Source organism: Camelus bactrianus, chromosome 5 (genome assembly GCF_048773025.1).
Source record: "Camelus bactrianus isolate YW-2024 breed Bactrian camel chromosome 5, ASM4877302v1, whole genome shotgun sequence".
Classification (NCBI taxonomy): domain Eukaryota; kingdom Metazoa; phylum Chordata; class Mammalia; order Artiodactyla; family Camelidae; genus Camelus; species Camelus bactrianus.
The window spans coordinates 30,187,784-30,209,734 of record NC_133543.1 but is presented as its reverse complement, the minus strand read 5'-3'; the positions used below and the strand labels follow the sequence as shown (position 1 = coordinate 30,209,734).

Below are 21,951 nucleotides of genomic sequence, written 5' to 3'. Positions count from 1 at the left end.
GTCACTTCCATGAGAGAGACTGTCATTCTCCATTTGTCAGGGGACACGCGTTCTCCTCGTACATGGCTTTCAGGTGTGTAGTGCATGAATTGTTACCTACCTATGGCAAAACCCCCAATAATATAGAGAAAATAAGTTAGCAGTATTGAAATCTGATGTTTGATTATATGTACTTAAAAGTGTGGCCCTAATTGGCAAGTATAAGATTACCACTGGTTGATAATTAATATTTGTGTGGATTTTTAGACCAGAAAGTAAGAATGATTGGTTCTACCTTGTTTAATTTATCTCAGTGAGAGATTTCATAACATTGTATAGCTTGATGAATTAATTTATTTAACTTGTCAGTGTTAATAACTCTGATTAGAATGAAGAAATTATAATGGGCCATAGGAACAGAATTTGAACAGTAACTAGCTATTCTCACTTCACTAATAATACACTTTATTAATTTCCTTTTCCATTAAAGTATATATGATAGGATATAAAAGTATTTCATAGGAAGTTATACTTATGCTTTCTCTTTTATTTATACTTTATTATAACTGGATAATCACTCAAAATCTAGAAATTATTTATTTTTAAAACTCAAATTTGGCCCATATCTTTATCAACCTCATTGATGCTCATATAAACTCTCTTTTGATGAATTGGTTATTTTGAATGGATATTTGGAAGAAGAACCTCTATATACAAGTGATATGTACATAGGACAATTTTATTCAATTTCATTTTGACACTGGCCTTATTTCAGTTTGGGAGCAAATATGTATCTATTAATATTTACTCTGTTATATATTATTATGGCTTTGTGGTATGAACCAGTGTCCTCACTGTATTTTTTTGTCTTAAAATTTTTCTTGACATGCATTTAAATGCATATGTTGTGTCCAGTTGACCACTGACACATACTTAAATATCTACCCTTCCACTAAATTGCTGTGGAGTATTTTTGTTACCATTTAGATCTTTGTTAATAACATCTATTTGCATTCTTAAAATAAGTCCCAAGTTTTATTTTAAAGATAAAATTGAGAATCATTCACAGTTAATATTAAATGTAAGTCATTGTCTTTTCTTGGTATACTAACCTGTTAGTAAACTTCTTCAATTGCTATGACTATTTTTACCCCATTATTTAGAGTCATGTGTCATTCACATATGGTGATTTGATTGGTGATTACTAAAGAGGAACTCTGTTCTGCTTTATTATTCTGGTCACAATGTGTGGACAATGCATCCTTGATTTTCTTCCATTCAGAGCAGTAAAGTCAACCAGATTATCTAAAAGAGATCACCTAGTTTTTATTCTGCTTAAATCATTTAATACATTTATTATTAGAAGACATCACACAGTTAGAATATAGCATATTGAGAATATACATTAGAATAAAAATCTGCTGGGTATTTACTTCTCTGCTGTCTTTCATAACTTTTCCCTTTAAAGAGCTGTCATTGGAATCCAGGGATGCTACATACACTGCAGAAGTGAATGAGTCACTGATTTTCAATCACAGCACTTTGGTATACGATAAGAGTCTGGTTGGTTTAACTCTTCCTGGCTTCTTTCCCCTACCTTGCAATTTTTGAGACGGGGGTAATTAGTAGTAATAGCATAGAAGAAGGAGAATCTGAATGTCCTTAGCATGGTTTGTGAGCTGTCCTCGCTATATTGCCAAGACTTAAGTGGATATGGAGTTCCTAATAGCTGACCTCCTAGCTGACTGATGGGTTCATGTCAGAAAGACACCTACTTGCTTTGTTCCAAAGAAAGAATAAGTATTTCACAGAGTGCAGAGGTCTGTGTATCCTTAAACAATACATATTTATTACTTTGAGCATCATTCAAAATTTACTATTCTCCCCCTCCCTATATTCTTTGAACTTTGACATTCATTCCAAAGTTTGTGAATTTTTGCATAAAATAGAAAAAAAATTCTCTTTGTTTCCTATATGGTGCATTTTGTTGTGAAACAATAAAAATGACTAGGTAAAATTATACCTGTAGCAACTTTAAGAGAAAAAAGCATAAACTTTTAAATGTGGAAGGATTTACTTTTCAGGCACTAAATGATTCAGTTTACAATTCCCTTCAATTTACAAGGGAAAATAAACTTTAATATATACAATAAGGCAAAATTGACATAAAAAACATATTTTATAATCACAGGCTAAGTATGAATAGGTGAATTAACAGATTTGTGGCAGTGTCCCCCAGAATCACCTGTGTTCTTTGGAGCCAGTCTAATTTTAATGGTTTCTAAGGAGCGTCCAAAGATGTTTCTGGATAGTTTTACTCTCTTAGCAGCTAGCTTATAGTGCTGGCATTCATCTAAAAATAAGTCTCAGCTGGTAAATTATATAAAGCAAAGTATCTTTCCTTCCCCTTTCAGTCATCCTGTTGTTCAGTTTTGTCATTTCCTTATAGTTTTACTTTACACCCATCTCAGGTTTTAAAACACCAAATACAAGACATGTTTCAGCCTTTGTTGTTAGGCAAGAATTACTGATATCAAAAGGGAAAAAAGTAAGCCTTCAACTATCAAGATTTCTGAATTTGAACTCCTTAGCCCTGTTTGAATGACTAAAATTTTTGGTACTTGGATGATCATAATTAAAAACTTAACCAGGCATACAAACAGCTTTTTTGTTTTATCCCACTGATTGATTTTAATGCCTTCAGTGTTTTGGAAAAGTTCTTAAACTACCACTGCACTACGTGGAAAAAGCAAAGCAAAACAAAACAAACAAACAAAAATCCTGAAAACATGTTCAAAATGGTCCTAGGTATCCTTGTAAGAGAAATCCACTGTAAGACAGACTGCCAGATTTTTGCTTTATAGTTCCCTGCTTAGGGACTTCTTTCCATCCACCTTCCCTTCTTATGCAAACAATTGATCACTTTTGGGGTTTGTTTTGTTTTTTGTTCCTGCTGAGTCACTAAATTTTGCAACTTTGTCCCCAGGTGCTACTCAGCATAAAAGTTAAAAGTGCAGTTCAGAAAGCACTGCATTTGTGTGGCGAGCGGAGGGAACCATTTGCCTAAGAGAAGCTCAGTGTCTTGGCTAGTTCTTCCTTCCCTGGAAGGAAGCTTCCAGGGAGCGAAGGGATCAAATTTGCTTTGCCGAGAGAGGCATTTTCATCTCAGCGCTGGTGGCTGATAATTCCGAACTGGCTGTTCAATGCGGAGCTTCCTAGGTGCCTGGCTGGCTCAGCCCAATGCAGAAGTCTCCCCCCTTTTTCTAAAGACCCAAATCCCTACAGAACCAGCTTGGAGTTACTTTCCCTTCAAGGAGACTGAAATAATTGTGATTTGTGGTGCTCTCAGTTAGCGGTGGTATTTTCCTGTTGTGTTAAATGCCTCTTACTAAGTAATAGATGTGATTTATGTGGACGACGGAGGGGTGTGTGGTGGATTCGGTGATTAATCAGTGAATTCCCCTCCGCCGGCATCTCTCACTGCCCCGCTTTGCGTGATGTAAGATCAGACGTACCCTGCATTGAAAAGTCAAGACACACGGCGGCTCGCTCGCGCTCAGACACACACACTCTCTCCCACACGCGCGCAACCGTACACCTTCCACATCCTGCTCCAGGCAGGAGAAGGCGGACTAGCTGGGCTCAATGAGCTGAAGAATTTCCAGTGACATTTGTAAATGACGCTGCTGGATTCGGGGCTCCGAGCCGCCGCCGCCGCCGCCGCCAGCGCCGCTGGGCCGAGGGTGCCGCCGAGCAGTCTCCAGAGCAGGCTTCCTCCCCGGGCGACCACGATGTCCGAGTTGCTCCTCGCCTTACTCACTCTCTCGGGATTATTGCCTGTCGCCAAGGTGCTGTCCGTGGGAGCCGACCGAGGTAAGGAGAACACCTCCCCGCTTCCTTGACCCCCGTCTTCCTCGGCTTTCCTGCTGGGCGATGCTTGCCGATAAGTGAGTGTGAAACTTCAGTTTTTGCGGACCCGCTCCCCGGGACCGCGGGCCGCTGTGCGCTGGCCTCGTCGTGGGTGAGGGGTGCGGTGGGGGGATCTCGGAACCAGCTGCCCGAGTCCTCGGCGCCCCCACAGCTTTCTTCTATGGCCCTTTACCGGTCCTGGTTTTGTTCCCCCGGGAGCGTTTGGACTTGACTGCGCGCGTCTGCCCGCGCATCCCAAGCGCTGCAGATGCTGGGATCACAATTCGCTTTCCCAAGACTTCCCTCTTCGCTGACTCTCTTGGCTTCGAGCTTTTGTGGGCTCTGTATTCTCCGCGTTTAAGTGTGTGCTCCCTCAACTTATCTCCTGGGTTAACTTCCTTACCTGCTGCACCCAGGGTCTGTGGAGGGGGGAAAGCTCCGACCCCAGCGCCTTTCGTTTCCGTGGCCCCTTCCTGGGGCGGACTCGGGCGAGATTCAGGGCATCCGCGGAGAGGCTAAGGCTTTCGGGGCGCTTCTGGGCGCAGGCACCTGCTTAAACTTGACTCAATTCCGGACATCCGTGACACAGCTCAGGATGCCTGGAGATGCTAATCCTCCACTGGCATTTTGCCGTTGCGTTTTCTGCAAATAGCTGTTGAATGGTAGAAGTTTAGAGGAATGGGTATGGGGCGCAGAGGAGAGAGGAGGTGGGCATTATAGTGAACCTGGATTCTGTAAACTTTTGATCTGGAAACCCAAGAATCCCTGTGCAAGTTTGATAATCTTTGACAACAATTGGACAGGTGAAAAAAGGAAAAAAAATGCATGAATATTTGGGCCATTGGCATTGAAATGGTTAACTGCTTAAAGGAAAATCAGAAGTATCATAGATTTGATTGTTTTCCTTTTAATCAGAACATGAGGTCATATTAACTAATATATTTTGGGGGTTTTGACTTACTGGAAAAAAAGAGAAGTAAAAAAAAAAAGAAAAAAGAAAAGGTACCCAGATATCCGTGCCCAGCAAATGGGCAAAATGTTGCATTGGGAGATTTAGTGACTGTATTTATGTGAAGCGAATTATGAATTGACTGAAAATTATTGCTTCATTATGGGAAAAAACAGGGGAATGAATTATAGTGTTTCTATCCAACCTGCTGCGGGCAACCAGATTATAGTCTTTATAACATACCCACACATGTCATTTCCTTTACCAGTAGTGAGACTAATATGAGTTCCTTTAGAAAGCCTGACATTTACTGAGTGATAATTTTTTAAACATATCATTGACACCTAACCATTTGGCTTCTGAACTTGCCTTAACTTACCTTTAAGTTGGTATAGAATAGTTGAAAACTATACTGATAAAATGGAAGCACAGAGCTCTAACCTGAAATGAGGATGACTTTGATCTGGAACAGTCAGCTCTCAACCAGTCTTAGGAAGAATGTTTGAAGTTGGACTAGAGCAGATGAACAGAATGAAGCTTTTCCGTCCTGTGTGCTAGCAAAATAGAATGGCACTGGCAGACTACTGCTGTTGAGCTCTTTCTGAGCAAGTCCCCATTCTCCAGAAATTTGACCTCATTCTAGAGCTAATTCCTCTGTTTTTGTATGTGTTTATGAGGAAGAGGGCCATTGCTACAATGAATGGAAGGAATACCTTAAGAGGATTTTAAAGATATAGACCCCCCAACTTTCTTCTGAGATAGAAAACTAAATAACTAAAGGGATCAGACTTTTGGTATCAACTTAGTTCCAGTAGGGAGAGATATATCTGAGATATAAACAGGGCACATGGAAAAGGACTATTACTTTTTCCTAAAACTGAAATAATGTCCAGCTGTATCACCATGTTAGCATAAGAAGTACTATATTAGATAGCACAAGTACACATAGTTATAGAACAACGCTTTACCACATTACACATATTTAACTCAACTTTCAAAACTTTTAGCTGTGGCTAAAAAATGTCACAGCTAGCTATCAAAAGGGAAAAGGGTGGGTCCCATTTGGAAAAAGGAAAAAACAAAAAAGAGAGAGAGAGCAATCTTGCTGAAAGTTAAAAAAAGAAGGTGCTGCTGCATTATGACAAACTTCCCTTCCTGAAATGCTGAAGCAGAAGATATGGGGATATAAATGCAAGAAAGAGGTTAATGAGATGTAGCTTTCTGCATGGGCTTATGTCAATTGTCCTTGAAGAATGGAACAGGCACGGGAAGTATGTGAATTACACAGGTGTGTTTTGTGGTGCATCAAGACCCAGCTTCATGCCAGAAAATGAGAAATCACTTTCAGGTTTTCCAAATAAGTATTGGGTAATTGGTAGCTTCTTAAACTGAATGAACTAAATGGACATTTCTGTATTACCCTCCACCTATATTTATCTTCCCTTTGAGTATAAACTCTATTTTTTTAAATATAAAAATACTTGAACTTACTTGTATGCTTCTGTTCCAGCTATGCACACCCACTTGTCCTTTAATTCTGTATTGTTTATTTTCTTAGTTTGATATCACGTTAAGCTAATGTACATGTCAGTTCTTATTAGATTTCATCATACCTGAAAAAAGGAAACATCTTTGTAACTCTTAACAGCAAAACATAGAAGAGAAATTATGTTCACTTAGAATCAACCAATGTGTCATGTAACAATGTCATATCACATCAAACTACTGCTTGATAAGGATTTAGACTTAAAAGGAAGAATATTTTAAATTGTCAAGTTTTCTGAAAAGAAAAGGGATTCAGAAAACTAAAGCTAGTCTCTTTTTACATTCTTGAGTCTGATAAGATGTGGAAACATATTTCCAAATATTTAAAGTTCATGCTGTTATAATCATATAAATGTACATGTCTGTAAAACCATCTAAAACTGGTAATCATGTGTATGTCAAGATTTTAATCTTTCTCTACTCAGAGAGGAATGAACCATGAGCCATGTCTCTTTATATTCCACAAATATTACAGTTTTGTTTTGAAGAGGTCTCTGTAGTCTTTGAGTTTTTCTCTCTCCCTCTCTCTGTCTCTCAAGCTCAAGTTGAAAATGGTAAGAAAGAAAGGAGACGATGGAAAAATAAAGGAAAAGTTCACTGTATTGAAACAAGAGGGAAAAAATGTGAATTTCAGAGAACAGAATAAGGGAGGGAAATGAAGTGGGGAGAATGTTGAATACTTTTAGGAAGAGGCTAAATCCAAATTAGTGTCTTAAAGAAAAGATTAAAGTATCTTTAGACAAAATAATAATTTCTTAAGACAAGTATTTTCCTCTTATATCATAATAAATATCATATGAAAATGTTTATAGTATACAAATAAACTTTCATCAATGTGAGACTGAGTATAGTTAAGCCTGAAGTATAGAGACATGAGAATACTGCAGAAAACGTAAATGTTAATTATGCTAGAATTGTTAAAATGGAAGAGATTTTTTTAAGTGAATGTGAAAAAAAAATCTTCATAGAAAGATGGTGGATGAGTGATATAGTAAATATATCTTCTTAGAATGAGATGACACTTTGTAAATGCTACTTATCATTCACGATAGAGTCATGCAGAGATTTTTAGTTTGCAAGTGTATTGGATCCAGGACATTAGTTTCTTGCTACTTGACTTGTCAATTTCTTTTCAGAGCCTAGGGTGTACCATAAAGATAGGCTCCATTTTAAAGTCCCCTGGACTGAACATGGCTTGGTCTTTTATAAGGATTATAATGGTGCGGGTTTTCTATATCTTCCCTCCATTCTATATATTACTATGATCTAATTTTTTCATGATCCTGTTGTTAATTTTTATATCTTATATGAAATATACCCCCCTCTTTCTTCAATTCCTTCTTAGTTGTGGGGATTCTGTGTTGTAAGAAGTACCAAGCAGATGTATTGATACATTTCTCTATCTTCTGAGGCTGTCTGTTAAAACAATTCCTGTAGAAAGGAAATGCTTGTCTTCATTCTAAATAGATATATTCAAAGAAAGTAGAATTAATCCTAAAAGTTAAACATGATTGTCCCAACATGATGTTATTAGTTAAACTAATTTAGCTGTAAGTGGAACCCACCTATTATATAGATGTATCTTCTTTAAAGAAGATGTCGTCTTTAAAATGACTTCCATGGGGCACAAAAGCCTGTAAAAATACCACTCTAGCCTGAAAATTAGATAGATTTTTAAATGAAACTTTTCTTTTTAAAAAAAAATTCCAGAAAACTGTGTCTAGTTTTGTGACCATTGCCTCCTTGAAAAACAATATTATGAAAAGAAAAAACTTTGAGTTATTTTTCAACTCCTAACATGCAGTATTCTAATGAATGAATTTCTGTATAACACATAATTTGTTGTAACAGAATCTGACAGTGGAGGAATAAATGTCAGAATGTATTTGCCTTTGAAATGTCTGTGATTATGATGTACCCAATGCTTATAATTTAAAGCATTGTTTTTAGTAGCTGGAATGCTGAAGAAAAGTAAAGCAAAAGGTTGACTACTTTCATAATGGGTTAGCTAGAATATATACCGGACCAAATTTCTATCAGGAAAAAGTCGTGTTTACTCTAGTTACTTCAAAAAACTTTCCTTGTATTCTCTGAAGAAATCTGGATCTTTATATTTAATCTAAACATAATGACCAAAAACTACCTTGATGTATAGAGTGCAATTTTGGGGAGTGGGGCAGGGTGGGTCGGAAATGAGAGCAAAATAATTCGAACAAATCAGACAGAAAAATGTCAAGTGGTACTTTTTATCTTCTTCTGTGGAGTTGCTTTACATCTTCATATGGATTGCTATTCTCCAAATTTTACTTGTATAACTACCCATTGACTAAGAGGCAGAAGAATGAAATTGAAACATAGTGACCAGAAATCTTAACAGTCTACAGGCCTTGAGGGTATTCTGCTGTTGTTTTATTTTGAGAGGAGATATTTAGAGTTTGTTAGTTCCATGACAAAAAAAGTTCTGATATTTATATGTTAAATACAAAAACTTGAAAATATCTCAAAATTAATTTGAGTTTTTAAAAAGTTTTGAAGATTATTGTGCTTGCAATAATATTCAATCACTTTCTCACTACTATGAGCTATCTTATTTGGATAAAATGTTAATCTCTCCAACTATATCTGAACCCTCTATATTATAGGAAAGGCTTGAAGGCTTCAGAAGATTTTGCAACATATCAGAACAAGTAGGCTTAGACCTTCAAATTTTATATGCTTTTTTCTATTAGAGGTTTTTTCTGCTATAAGCTGCCTTCACAATTTTAGATCTATATTTTCTCTTCATAAATGATTTGGTGACCTCCCTTTTACCCCCTGGCATAACTACAAGGCCAAGTTAGAAAGTATGTATTATTTATTGCTCTGTTCTGAATTTAGTGATACCAAAACATAGTTTCTTTCTCTCTTTTCATACTATTGATTTAGGCTATCTCTACAAACCCAGTTATTTTGACTGAGCCTCATGACTAAACTAATTGCTGAAGCTAGGACTAAATTGGAATCAAACTATTAGACAGTAGCAGTCAAATCTGGTAAAACAGTAAAACTGATCTTGCAGAAAAAGCCTAAAGTTACATTTTGTGGAAATACACCAACACATTTCCCTGAAAGACTTATGCATGATACTTCCTACCTACACTTTGGAGAGTGTATCGGATGTACCATTGCCATTGTCCCTATCATAGCAGGCAAATTAAATCTGTTCAGTAGTAATTATATATTTATATAATGGGGTAGCATAAGAGTTCAAAACACTATTAGAATATAAATAAATGTATGCTCTGAATTCATTCCTGCTCAGACAAATGTTACTTTATTGAAAGTTAGTTGACATTTATTATTTACTGGCTTTATTTATTAACTGAATTATTTTTCTAATTTTATAAAATTTTTTTTAGAAATAAAATATATTTCAAAGTCAAAGTCAAGACTCTCTCAATGCAGGTTACATAGTGGAAATCATTGCAGTGATAAAATGTACAACAGGATTTATTGTGTTTTAAATATGACTATAATAGCTTTCTCATGCAGTCACATTAACTTGGTTTTAGTCTGCAATTAGATGTCCAATTATGGTTTTAAAAAATGCAATAGCTGATTAAATAAATGGGCCCACTCATTTGTTGCTGATTTCCCAGTAGGTCAGATTCTTGTAAGTATGATCAGGGCAAAAGGTTAATGCTTGAGTTGGTAACAGTGGTGTTACTTGATATTATTCAATAACTCTGCCACTCATATTTGTTGAAAAATGATGTTTGGGATTTCTCAAATATCCCAAAGTAACTGTAGATACATAACACTTGTCAAAGGTGTCTTTACCTAAAGAAATGAACCGTAATTTCAATTAATATATTCTTATTATGGAGTCATCTGTTTATTTTTCTCAGAAATAAGCTTGAACATAGTCATATATATATGAAAGTTTCCATTTACATGTGAATAATATTATAACTATGTTCTTTATAGAAGACAAATTGAGAAAGTACCTTTTCATATGAGACTCCTAACTTTTTTCAAGTAAGAGAAAAAAGAGAGAAAAAAAAAAACTTCTTGAAGATAGAGTGTGTTGCCTTGCTAAGATACCGGTGTTACATTTTATCTCACAATGTATTCTTATTAACAGTCAGACATCTCTTCCTCAGTTGCATGCACCTCATTGTCCTGGCTGGCTTAGCCTTCAGACCAAAGATAGACATTGTTGAAACACGACCTCATTTTAGTGGAAAGAATACGTTTCTTCTTTAGGTAAGATCAAGGTACCACAGACCGTCTCTTGTTTTATTCTTACAATCAATAGGACATTCCTCCTAACTTTTCCACCTTGCATTGATATCCTTCAAGACTTCCAAGACGGCTTAACTTTAGAAATACGAATACATAATTCCTTAAGAATTTTTCTACTGCTGAGTTTTTCTTTAATGACAATTTGTTCATCTTGGCCCTTTCTTCTTAAAATGAGAAAAGAGAACTAAAAATGGTGAGGGGGGAGAAGAAGAGAAGTAAAAACTGGTTCTGGTTGCTTGCTTTGTGTTCCTGGGGTATTTTAAGGTATTTGTGAAAAAGAAAAACTGTAGGTATAAGGCTGATAACAGAAATGGTTTTAGAATGTTCTGTTTTCTTTAGAAATTAGGATGTGTGAAAAGAGGAAGAACAAAGACGCTAAGAGAGTATATGGACATTAAGAATTTTTTGAAGCTTTCAATCCACACAGATCAGGTAACAGGCAATTAGGAACCTCAGACTTTTGCTAAAACAAATTCTCGAGATTTAAAAAAGATTTGGTTTTTTAGATTATCTAAGACCTTGTGTGCATTTTTCTAAAGCTTTTAATGGTATATTTTATTGGTATGAACATGCTAAAATAGGAAGTATGCTTTATTAAAATATTCTGCTTGATTCAGCTCGGTTAATTTTTAAGGCCTTTTCTCATAATTAAGCTCTGAAAGCACAGTGATAATGGTGCCAGCTCATGGGTGAGATATTTGCCTCATCAGGTTAAAGTGTTATAGAGCACACCTACCGGGCACCCGAATTTATGAGATTTTCATTTAAAAAATAACTGAGATTTATAGATAGGATTGCTAACTCAGAATCCAGGCCCTTTTGCTGAGTCCCTATATTGTCATTCTCACAAAAAGGCTAGCAGTTCACCAACACCATGTCAGTGACCTATCATATTAGTGGCATATAAATCTTAGTCAGAGGGAAAGATGGTGACTTTATTCAACGCTGACCAACATTAAAAATAAGTAGAATTTAGAACTGTACATCTTTGGATATAGTCCTTTCCCCTCCTGGGATGTTTTCTTCTATTTTCACTTACTGATGATATTGCCAAGTATTTTGAAATTAATCCTAATAGTCTAAGAACCAAAATCTTAGGACTTCTTTCCTTTTCCTTTTGCTATTCCTTTTTTTTTTTTTTTAATTGCCTGGGAGAACATAGGTTGTGAAGAATATGAGCATTTTATCCTGTGTGTATTTTAATCTGAGTGCCTGTGAAACGACCACCAGAGGTTTACAGAAAAGTGTTCCACCTAACTCTGAAAAGAGAAGTAGCAGTGTCTCTCACACCTTCCATGAGTGCCAGGAGGACAGTGTCCATGAAAACACATCCCACATTGGTACTGCATTACATAAATACCCATTCTTTTATTAATTATACCATTAACTTAATATAAATTACTAATAGCACCAGAAATCCCTTTCACTTACATTTTCAGGACACTTTAATTTTTTTCTTTTTTTTTTCCTCCTGAAATTACATGATGTCTGAAGCAACAAATGTGGTTGGAGGTCGTTCATTTATTTATCCACCTATTCAACAAAGTTGAGCAGTGATGTGCTGGACGTTGTTCTGGGTGGTGGGACAGAGGCAAGTGAGCCAATTAGACAATGTAACTGGTCTGTCGGGGCTTTCATTTTAGTGTACATTTTAGTGCAGGAGGAGACGGACAGTAAGCAAACAGATGCATAAATAAATACGTAATATTTTTTATGCTAAGAAGGAAGAAAGATAACAATGTAATTTTACAGATGTCCTCTTCAGATTGGTGGTTGCAATCACAGACTTTTTGTGAAGGATGACATATTTGCTGAGATATAAGTGATGTGAGGGAACAAACTATGAGTGGTTCTGAGGCAGGAACTTTCCATGCAAACCCTTGAGATGAAGTCAAATGATTTTGGAATTTTAGAGATAGGAAGAAGGTCTGTGTGTCTGGAGTACACTGCGTGTATTTGGAAGAGAGGAGGAGCTGGGAAAGGCATATTTATGAGTAGGTCAGGTAGGACTGTGCAGATCAGAGTGAAATGTTTGGGTTTTGTTCTCATTATAATAGGCTGCAATTGGATGTTTAATCAGAGGTGACATGACACAACTTAATTATTTGCAAGATCGTGCTTGCTACTGAATGAAAAAGGACAAGAGACACAGTGAATACAGTTAAGGGGCTACTGTAATTGTCCTGGAGGGAGATGGTGGCTTAAACGAGGTGGGTAGCAGTGCAGATGAGGACAAGATAGAGGAGCGACTGACATCTTTAATTCAGGAAAATTTTCTGTAACAATGAATACAGCACCATTCAATATATCAGAAAGATAAGGCATGAAATAAAGTCTCAAATTATAATCTTTGGTAGTAAGAGTTAACATTCTAGGTCATTTAAAAATGAATGCACCTCTTGTTGATCTCTACAAAATGTTTCATCATATAAGGTATATGATGGTCATGTGTGGACCTTGCAATATCACTTGCTTTTTGTTACATTTTCTCATTGTTTCAGAATTATTAATACTATCTTCCCTATTACCCATGTTTACCCATACCATGTCTGCAATATGGAATTAGTAGTGTCTGACTGACAATTTTCCTTGGGGGTTTAGTTAAAAAATACACTTAGCAACATTCCAAGCATTGGTAAATGTGGCAGCAATTATTTTTCCATTATTTCTATCAATCCAAACTAGTATAACAGCAGAAGGAATGGGCACTGGCTTATGTGAAGACTCATATGAGGTTTTTGTTTCTTGAGGTAATTCTCCAAGTTTTCAAGGAAGAACTCTTTTTTCATTGTCACCAAATCCTTAACATGATTGAGAAAAATTTGTGCTGATGGTCAGGTTCCTACTGATGAATATTTGATTAATGGGACAAAATTATAAGTGAGCTGCTATTGGCTGTACTCATTACCCTTCCTGAAAATTCCAATAAAACTGTGGAAAGGAAAGTGGGGATGACAAGTATTGGGGAACCTACTAGGTAAGAGTTAATGACCTAGAAGGTAATTCCTTTTGGTCAGTCAGAGCCCTTGGATTATTCCTCTGCACTTATCCACACACATTCATTTAATAAATGATGTAGTTCCCACTAGTACTCGTGTCAATGTGATTTTTAAACTGGAGCAGAAACAAGTAAACAACACAAACCAGAGCAAGCAATAAAAATGCTAGTTTAACAACTGTACAACTTTGGATTTTCAGGGAAAGTTTGCTTATGGCTACAAAACAAACCCATGCCGGTTTACTGTGTTTTTGTTGGAGCTGAAAAGGAAAGAGGGAGTGAGAGGAGGAGAAAGAGAAAAGAGAGAGGCTTTATGAAACTGATGGAAAAGGAAAAATATCAGAGCCCAGAGGGTCTATGGGACAGAAGATAGCAATACAGTGTTTGAAGGAAATACTGTTAATATTAGGCTGAACAAGCTACTTTAGGGCCTAAATTACTTGAAGATTGCTTCAGGACTTGGTTACACTGATTTTTTTCATTGCTTTAAAAAAAATTCCTTTTTGCTCTCTTTCATTTATCTATATTGAGAAAAAGTCAAACTTTAGTTTTAAAACTTAATATTCAAAATCTGCATTCCAAACTGCCAGCTTAGCCCCCAAATATTCTCATTAAGTTTCTTTTTAAGTTGTGTAGACCATCTAATGCTACAAAAAAGCAACTTAGGATAATCAACCCTTTTAGACACTATTTTATATTGAGAACAGCAGCATTATGGAGGAAATACTTCACCTCATCCTGAAAAATTACGTGGGACATGCTATATGATCGTTACCACTAATGTTTAAAAAGATAACCTGTTTTCTTAGGTTTCAAATGTGGTATGCTTTTACATTGAAAAGGGAAGATGTATACTAAACAGACATTAGGTTAAAATAAAAAGAGACCCAGAGCTTAGGCATTTATAATTTCGGAAATGCTTAAATAAGATATTGAAGCAAAAGATCTCAACCAATTTGTTTGTTGTGTAAAGAGCTTACCTGCAGGTTTAGTAGACATTTGCTGGATGCATGTGCAGAAATCTAATTTGTGTGCGACTTTAAGCTCAGTCCATTTTTCATTCACGTCGTCAAAGGCCCCTTTAATTATTTGGCTCCAGAATTTCAGTACAGAAATCAACATTATGCCTAGGAATAAGTTAAGTATGAAGTAAACACCAAAATTTTATTAAATTTTAGAGTGACTGAACCAAATGAAATTTGAGGCTGGAAGATTTTGCATTAATATTTTATTTGGGACTCACTATAAATTTGTTTGCTGTGTACTTCAGTAGAGGGGTGCTAAAAGTTTGGAAATAAATTAATCGGAGTAATTGAAAACAGCAGGAAGGGGAAGGGTTACTTGTATATTTGTGAGTACCAGGCATGATTTATGCTCCCTGACTAGAACTCTGCTCACATCACACAGAGGTCTGCTGAAGGGCTTTTTTTCTTTCATAAGGAAAGTACTTTGGGAAAAGGTTCAAAATGAGTATAAGGGGGTTATTTATATTTTAGGTAAAGCAAAAAAAATAATTATTGACTGCATGCTCAGAATAGAAGGCATTTGGGCAGGAAATGTTGTGACCCTTGAAGCAGACTTAAACCTGCTATAAAGAGCCAAGGAGAATAAACAAAGCTTATTCAGATGACAGTTAAGCTGGCGAGACACCTGAAAAATCTAGCAACAGCAGGGAAATCACTTAAGTCAAAAATCAACTTTTAGAGATTGAGGCTACTTGAGCTCGCCAAGATTTAGAGATGAATGCCAAAGAGGATTAGTAAAACTCTCTTCCCTGTGAAATACAGCCGTAATGGCTCTCTCGCCCTGTCTCAGACTCAGGCTTAAGAGTCACTAGGTAAGTGAGAGTTGAGCTCAATATACAATAAGAATAGCATTTGCTCAAAAGCAGGAAATCATATAAAGGGATCTGAAGCAGCAGTTCTGCCTTTCTCACCACGCCCCCTTCTGCAAGCAAGAGAAACTGATAAGACGCATTTCGTCTATAGTTTCACACAGGAAAACAGGTTGGCTATGGCTTCTGAGATTCCCAGACTCAGAAAAGGCAGCTTAAATTTCTTTGCTCATCATGTTAAGTACTGACACTCAGACGTATTTGACTAACCTTTATGAATTAAAGGGCAAGATATAGGGCAAGGTTTGCAAACACAAGTGCACACAGCACCCAGGCTGGTCAGAAGGTGCCCTGGTGACATGTAAACTAGACAGCCTGTCCAAGGGGACAGCTGATATCCAACTGGAGCAGATTGTGGGCTCCAGTGAATGTGGGCTGAGGGTTGTCAGAACTTTAGGTAATTCAAGAGAGGCCGCAAATTTTGATTTTCATGCATAATTCCCTATGATTTAAATATTGTCCATCAAGATTGAAAAAAAAAAAAAAACAAAGAACATTGTGGGGGTCAAAAACACCAGCTGATAGGTATTTATAAGCCAGGCTGACAGCTGTGACTCACTATGGAGCCCCTTAGTTGCAGACAATAACAGAAGGTTGGACTCAGTCACAATGAAAGACATTCCGCTTGATACTTTGTAGACAAAAGGTGGCCCTAGAGAGCTGAGCATAATGCCTTGAAATTTTTTTTGCATTATTGTTGAGGCTTTGGGAAGAAGTATGCATCTCTGCCTCCACAACTTCTTCTTCCCTGTGAGATGCAAAGGTAGAATCTGGAGAGAAAAAGTGGGTGCAGAGAAAATACTTGATGCTTCAGAGGTTAGTGATTTTAGACACCATTGTGAACATGGCATAGAAAGTCATCTAAGAAACAAACCTGCCTTAATAATGGGGAGGAACTGCTCTGAGGATGATTTCTGTCTGCCTCAGCACCCCAGGGGCCTCATGGAAAGTATTCTACCTGATAACTAACAGCCACATGGCAAAAAACCACTTTGCTTTGTCACACATGGATGATTATTAGAATGTGGAAGGAGAAAAAGAAAAGACCAAAAGGGAGAAGAAAAATATAGTGAAGTGAAGACGGCAGAGGGATGATCCTGATGAGTAGACAGACTCTCATGCTGAGACACAAATGGGATCACATTTAGGTCTGTGTTTCATCTTCCTCTTCCTGGGGAAAGCTGTTGCAAGAACCAACTGGGTGTTCTATTACCACACACTGTCTCTAGGTTTCATACCTGTATTCACATAAGAATTAGTTCATCCAAACTGATTATTTGAACTAGAATTATTTGAATTATTGAACTATTATTTCCCCTTTGGGGGAAAAAGCATTTGTTTGAACATTTTATTTTGAAATAATTTTAGACTTAGAGAAAATGTGTACAAATGGTATAGAGAGTTCTCATGGACCCTTCACTCAGCGTTCCCTGATGTAACATACTGCATAGCTATAACATCATTATCAAAGCAAAACGTTAACAGGGGTGCAGTAAATATTACCCAAACCACAGAGTTCACGTGGATTTTACCAGTTTGTCCACCAATGACCTGCTTCTATCCCTGCAGCCAATCCAGGATTCAGGTTTGCATTTGATCGTCATATCTCCTTAGACCTTCAATCTGTGACAATCTCTGGCTTTCGTTTACTTTCATGACTTAGGCTCATTTGAAGAATCTTGGTTAGTTATTTTATAGAATGTCCCACCATTTCAATTTGTCTGATATTTGTTCATGCTTATGTATTTTTGACAAGAATATCACACAAGAAATGTACCCTCTTTAAAGCACCATATCAGGAGCTGCGTGTCAATATGTCTAATTATTGGTGATGTTAACCTTGATCACTTGGGTGTGGTGGTGTTTTCTTCATTCTTTCTAAGGTTACTAATTAGAATTCTTCTGTAAGAAAGATGTCCCTTCTTATTTATTATTTATTTATATCAGTATAGACAGGTGTTCATTTTATTATTTGTATTATAATCCAATACTATCATTGTTCATTTTCTTGCTCAGAATATTTCATCCACAGCTACTGGTCGGCCTTTCAGATTGGCTCCTCTGCCTTTTGGCATACCCCTGTCCTTTTCTGATCACTTTCTAACTTTTTAGCACTGCCAGATGAGCACAAGCTCATCTTGTACTTTCCATTTCTGTCCTGGAATCAACCACTTCTCTAAGGAATTACATAGGATATTGAACTTCAGAAAGCTTTAACTAGATGCACTCTCCCTTATCTGACACAAGATTATCTTAAGGGTGATAAACAATTGCAAGAATAATGGCTTTTTTAATATATTGTAATGCTCCAGAAGAAATCATTTTGCTCAGTACTTTAATTTAAATAAAGTGTTAACTGCCACGATTGATTATCTGCTGAATAAAATTCCGAATTAGAATTCAGTTTCGAAGCTTATTAAGGAATTCAAAATTTCACTAATGCCTAAGTTTCTAAAGAAAAATATAGATACATTTTATAAAAACCAATCCATATTTATCAATCTTTTCTCAGGAAAACTGTGTTATGGACTTTTTTTTTTTTTTTTAAAGCATCCCGCCTCTAAAGGAGTTGATGGTCTAATTCAGATAACTTTATGGAAGCATGAGCAAGTCATATAAGGCATAGTTACAAAGGGTTTGATCCGAGCTGGCAGGGGAGGCTGTGGGCCTAGAGTGATTCTGCGTCTTGTCTTTTGGATGAGGATCGAACAGAAGAGCATATGCCAGAAACATGCCAGGCTGTGTTTGATCTTTTGGATGAACCTAGACTGACTGGTAGTTGTCCAGACTGCTATGCTGAAGGAGTTTCTACAGCTGAATCTGCGTTCTTCAGTGAAGGGCACAGCAATCAGTTGATGTTTCTAATGATCTAAGTCGGAAGACATATAGGAGTGCCAGCATCTGGCCTACTTACTTACTATTTATGGTTTGTTAGCACAGTAAGAGTTTCCAACGAGTGCCACTAAAAAGGATAGCTTCATGGACCAGAATTCCCCATGAACCAATGGGTAAAATCCCAGCTAATGAAATAACTTAGCTTTAAATAAAAACAAGTGTCTAGAATCATCTTGAAGGGCCTAAAATACCGATTTTTTTCAACATACAGGACAATTTTATTTTCTTGCTTTTTTAGTGCCTGCCATGAACAACTTGCTGCTGTGTTTGGGGAGGGTTAAGGTTTATTTTTTAATTCTTTCTGGTGGTCAGTGAGATTTTATCCTTTGTGATCATTTCTCGTCTCTCCTAATTTTGAAGCTGCGTTTTTTTCCTCACTGTGAAGTCCTGCCTGACCTGCTAAAAGATCAGAACACAAACTCACTCTCCAAAGACTGATTCATCGTAGATGGTTGGATATATCCAGTTTTAATGATATATTGTCTAAAGAATATAGATAGGAGATTACTGATCTGACCATCAGTTTAGCTTCTGATAATAGCTCTAGAAAGGTAGTGAGAAACAGAGCTAGTTGGAAAGCAATGCAACACCCATATTGAATTTTTAACAACTTAATACATTTTAGGAAATGATCCATCTGAAAGGCATTACAGCTTGCTGAGAAAAGCTGTACACTGGGAACCGGGAGAAGTGGGCTCAATTCCCAGCTCTGCATCTGACTCACTCTTTGTCCCTGGGCAAGTCACTTAGCCTCTCTCTGTGTCTACTTCCTGCCTGGTAAAATAAGGAGAATAATGCATAAAGACTCCCACCTCACCAAGATGTGTCGAGGCTGCATTCTGTAACCACTGAAGGGACCTTTCTTCCCCCTGCTGGCTAATGACAGACTTATTTTTATCAGCATGTGGTTTGATTGAATTTTGCAATAAGAGCATGGAGCTACAACTAACTTCAAAGAACCCTTTAATCCTTTAACTTACACTGGAGTTTTACTGCAGTACATGTTGCTTCATGTTCATACACTCATTGCTAGGAGGAGGACCAGTGGATCCTGTATGTACAGAGATATCCCTTGCCTCCATCTACTTGAGTACCAGCTATGGAATCTGGTACTGAGCACTGCAGAGCCCATTAGAAGAGGAGAAGGTGGAATCCGGGGGAGAAGGGGCTTACACACAAGAAACAATTAGTGGTTGTTACCTAGCAATATGTTTTCAAAAATTCTATTATTATGGTTAGATTTTAGACAATGAGGAAATCAATATAGGCTGGAAAATCACAGAGCAGTGTCATGGAATAGATTGAACAAATGCCTCTTATTCTATGAGTCTCCCCTAATTCCTCCCACAAAGATGATCTTCTTTATTTCCTTCCATTTTCTTTGATCATATTATATTTCTCTAGTTTTCCTTCAGTGTCTTTTTATAGCTTTATTAATCCTTTATTTCTTTTCAACTGGGAGTTAGTCATAGATCAGGCATTATTTTTGGTTGTTATTCCTCTTAATTTTTCTATCACATTGAGCAGTAACCCCCCTCCATAATTTTTTTTTTCATGGACTTGACCTTTTAAAATGATTCTGCCAATTGCAGAATATCCTGTATTCTGAATGTATCTTATTTCCTCATTATTTCATTTATCTTGGTCCTATGTCATGAGTATTTTCCATAAACTAGATATTAGCTCTACAGGTTAGACTGAATTCAAATTGAACCTTTCTGGACAGAATAATTCTTAGGTGGTATTAGGTATCTGTATACTTAATAACTGTGACGTTAGGCATTTGTATGCAAAATGGAACTAATAATGCAGGTACTAGGAGAGACAGAAAGGGCCCTGTTGTGCAGTTCTCTACAGTTTCTGCTTTACTGCACTGCTCAGGGGCAACGTAGTCTAACTGTGAAAGAAGAGACTTTGCACTTACTAGCTATATCACCTTTAGTCAATTACTTTATCTCTTCAGGTCTCAGTTTTCTTATCTATGAAATGGCGATAGTGATATTTACCATACACTCTTGATGCTTGACCTGTTAAGCATCCTCTTCATACTAGGCACTCAATTAATGGAAGTTTATCATTAATAATGGTTGTATTTGTAGCTGTATTCGGTCATATAGTCCTATATGATGAAAATATTTAAGAATGGCATTCATTCTATGAACAGAAATACTGTTCATCCCAGAATCTCCATTGTAACAGATGGACTTTCCCGGTTTTGTTGGTTGGTTGGTTGCTTGTTTTAATATGACTTATAAGGTGTGATGTAAGTGGAGGACACCATTCTTAAATCCTTTTTCAGAATGAAGCAAGTTATAAACAATCCAATGAATAAAGTTAAAACTATCCACGGACAAAAGGCTCTCTCTCTAGAGACTCTTAGAATTGTTTGCCCCAGGAACAGCTTGTACTTCCTGCCACCCTGATGCAAGGAGAGAAAAGTACACACAAGAACAAGGAACCTACGCTTGAGCTGCTCCCAGTAATTTACAAAACACCATTTGGGTTGAGGTTAAGAGATTAAGTTTTGAAGTCAGTCCATTTGGATTTCAATCCAAGCTCCATCACTTATTAGCTGTGTAGCATTGGCCATGATACATTATTTCTCTGAAACTCGGTATACTTATAAGTGAAAAATCTCAAAGAGATGTTGTTAGAAGAGAGAAACATCAACTCCCAACTCAAAATCCCCGCTTAATACATGCTAGGAAGCATAATTTTATTGCTGGATACATATATTCACTGCAGGGGAACCAGGCAGAGGAACAGTAGTGGGGAGGGGTATCCAGACCTCATTCTGCTTACCAAGCTTTGTGTCCTAGAGTGGGGTTACATTTGCCCAGAGGGGGTTCCTTTTTCTGCTTAGTTCAAAGGTGCTCTGTAGGCTATCCCTGCCCTAAATGGGAACCTTCCAAGCAGAGAGAATTGCAAGGGCAAAGTTAGTACAGAGCAGGAGAACTGACTTAAAAATAAGTGGCTCTGTAGTTCAGTGTGGATTATACAAGATGAACTCTTGAACAGTAAGATGCGCAGAAGATGTTGCTCTTTATAATTCAGTGATTCTGACTGAGGTGGGCTTCTAAAAGTTATATCTCTAAAGGACATCATCCAAAATCTCTAATTAATGAACTACCTTATAATAGGAGAAAAGACTCTTATTGAGGAATTCATTTTAATATAGATCCTTATACTGTCTCCTGAGGTCAGTCACTTGAAGTATAATTTATTTTTAATTCAAATAGTTTAAAATGACATTTTGAATACATTAGAACAGAGAGCTTCTCCTACCACTGACTTGGTGGTGGTGCTTCAAATCATGATGGCTTTCATGGCGGCTCTGTGGGGATGCACCTCTAAGTTCAGTCTGAAAATAGGAAGAGTAAATTATTGGCAATCTGGTATACTTTTCTGATCTTGGTGGTCTTAATAAAGATGGCTTTTTTTTTTTTTTTGCTTTTATGAGTTAAAAACAAAGGTTTTAAAGTTTTATTATTTATTTTT

General features: G+C 36.9%; 1 protein-coding gene across 1 annotated transcript in view; it reads left to right on the top strand.

The window, feature by feature from the left end:
• The first annotated feature begins 1,411 nt into the window (after positions 1-1,411).
• LRP1B (LDL receptor related protein 1B) overlaps positions 1,412-21,951 on the top strand; it is a 1,597,029-nt gene continuing 1,576,489 nt past the window's right edge. The window contains exon 1 of the mRNA XM_074363587.1: positions 1,412-3,852. Within this exon, the coding sequence (XP_074219688.1) occupies positions 3,657-3,852 (196 nt within the window). The 5' untranslated portion in view covers positions 1,412-3,656. The remainder of the gene's footprint in view (positions 3,853-21,951) is intronic.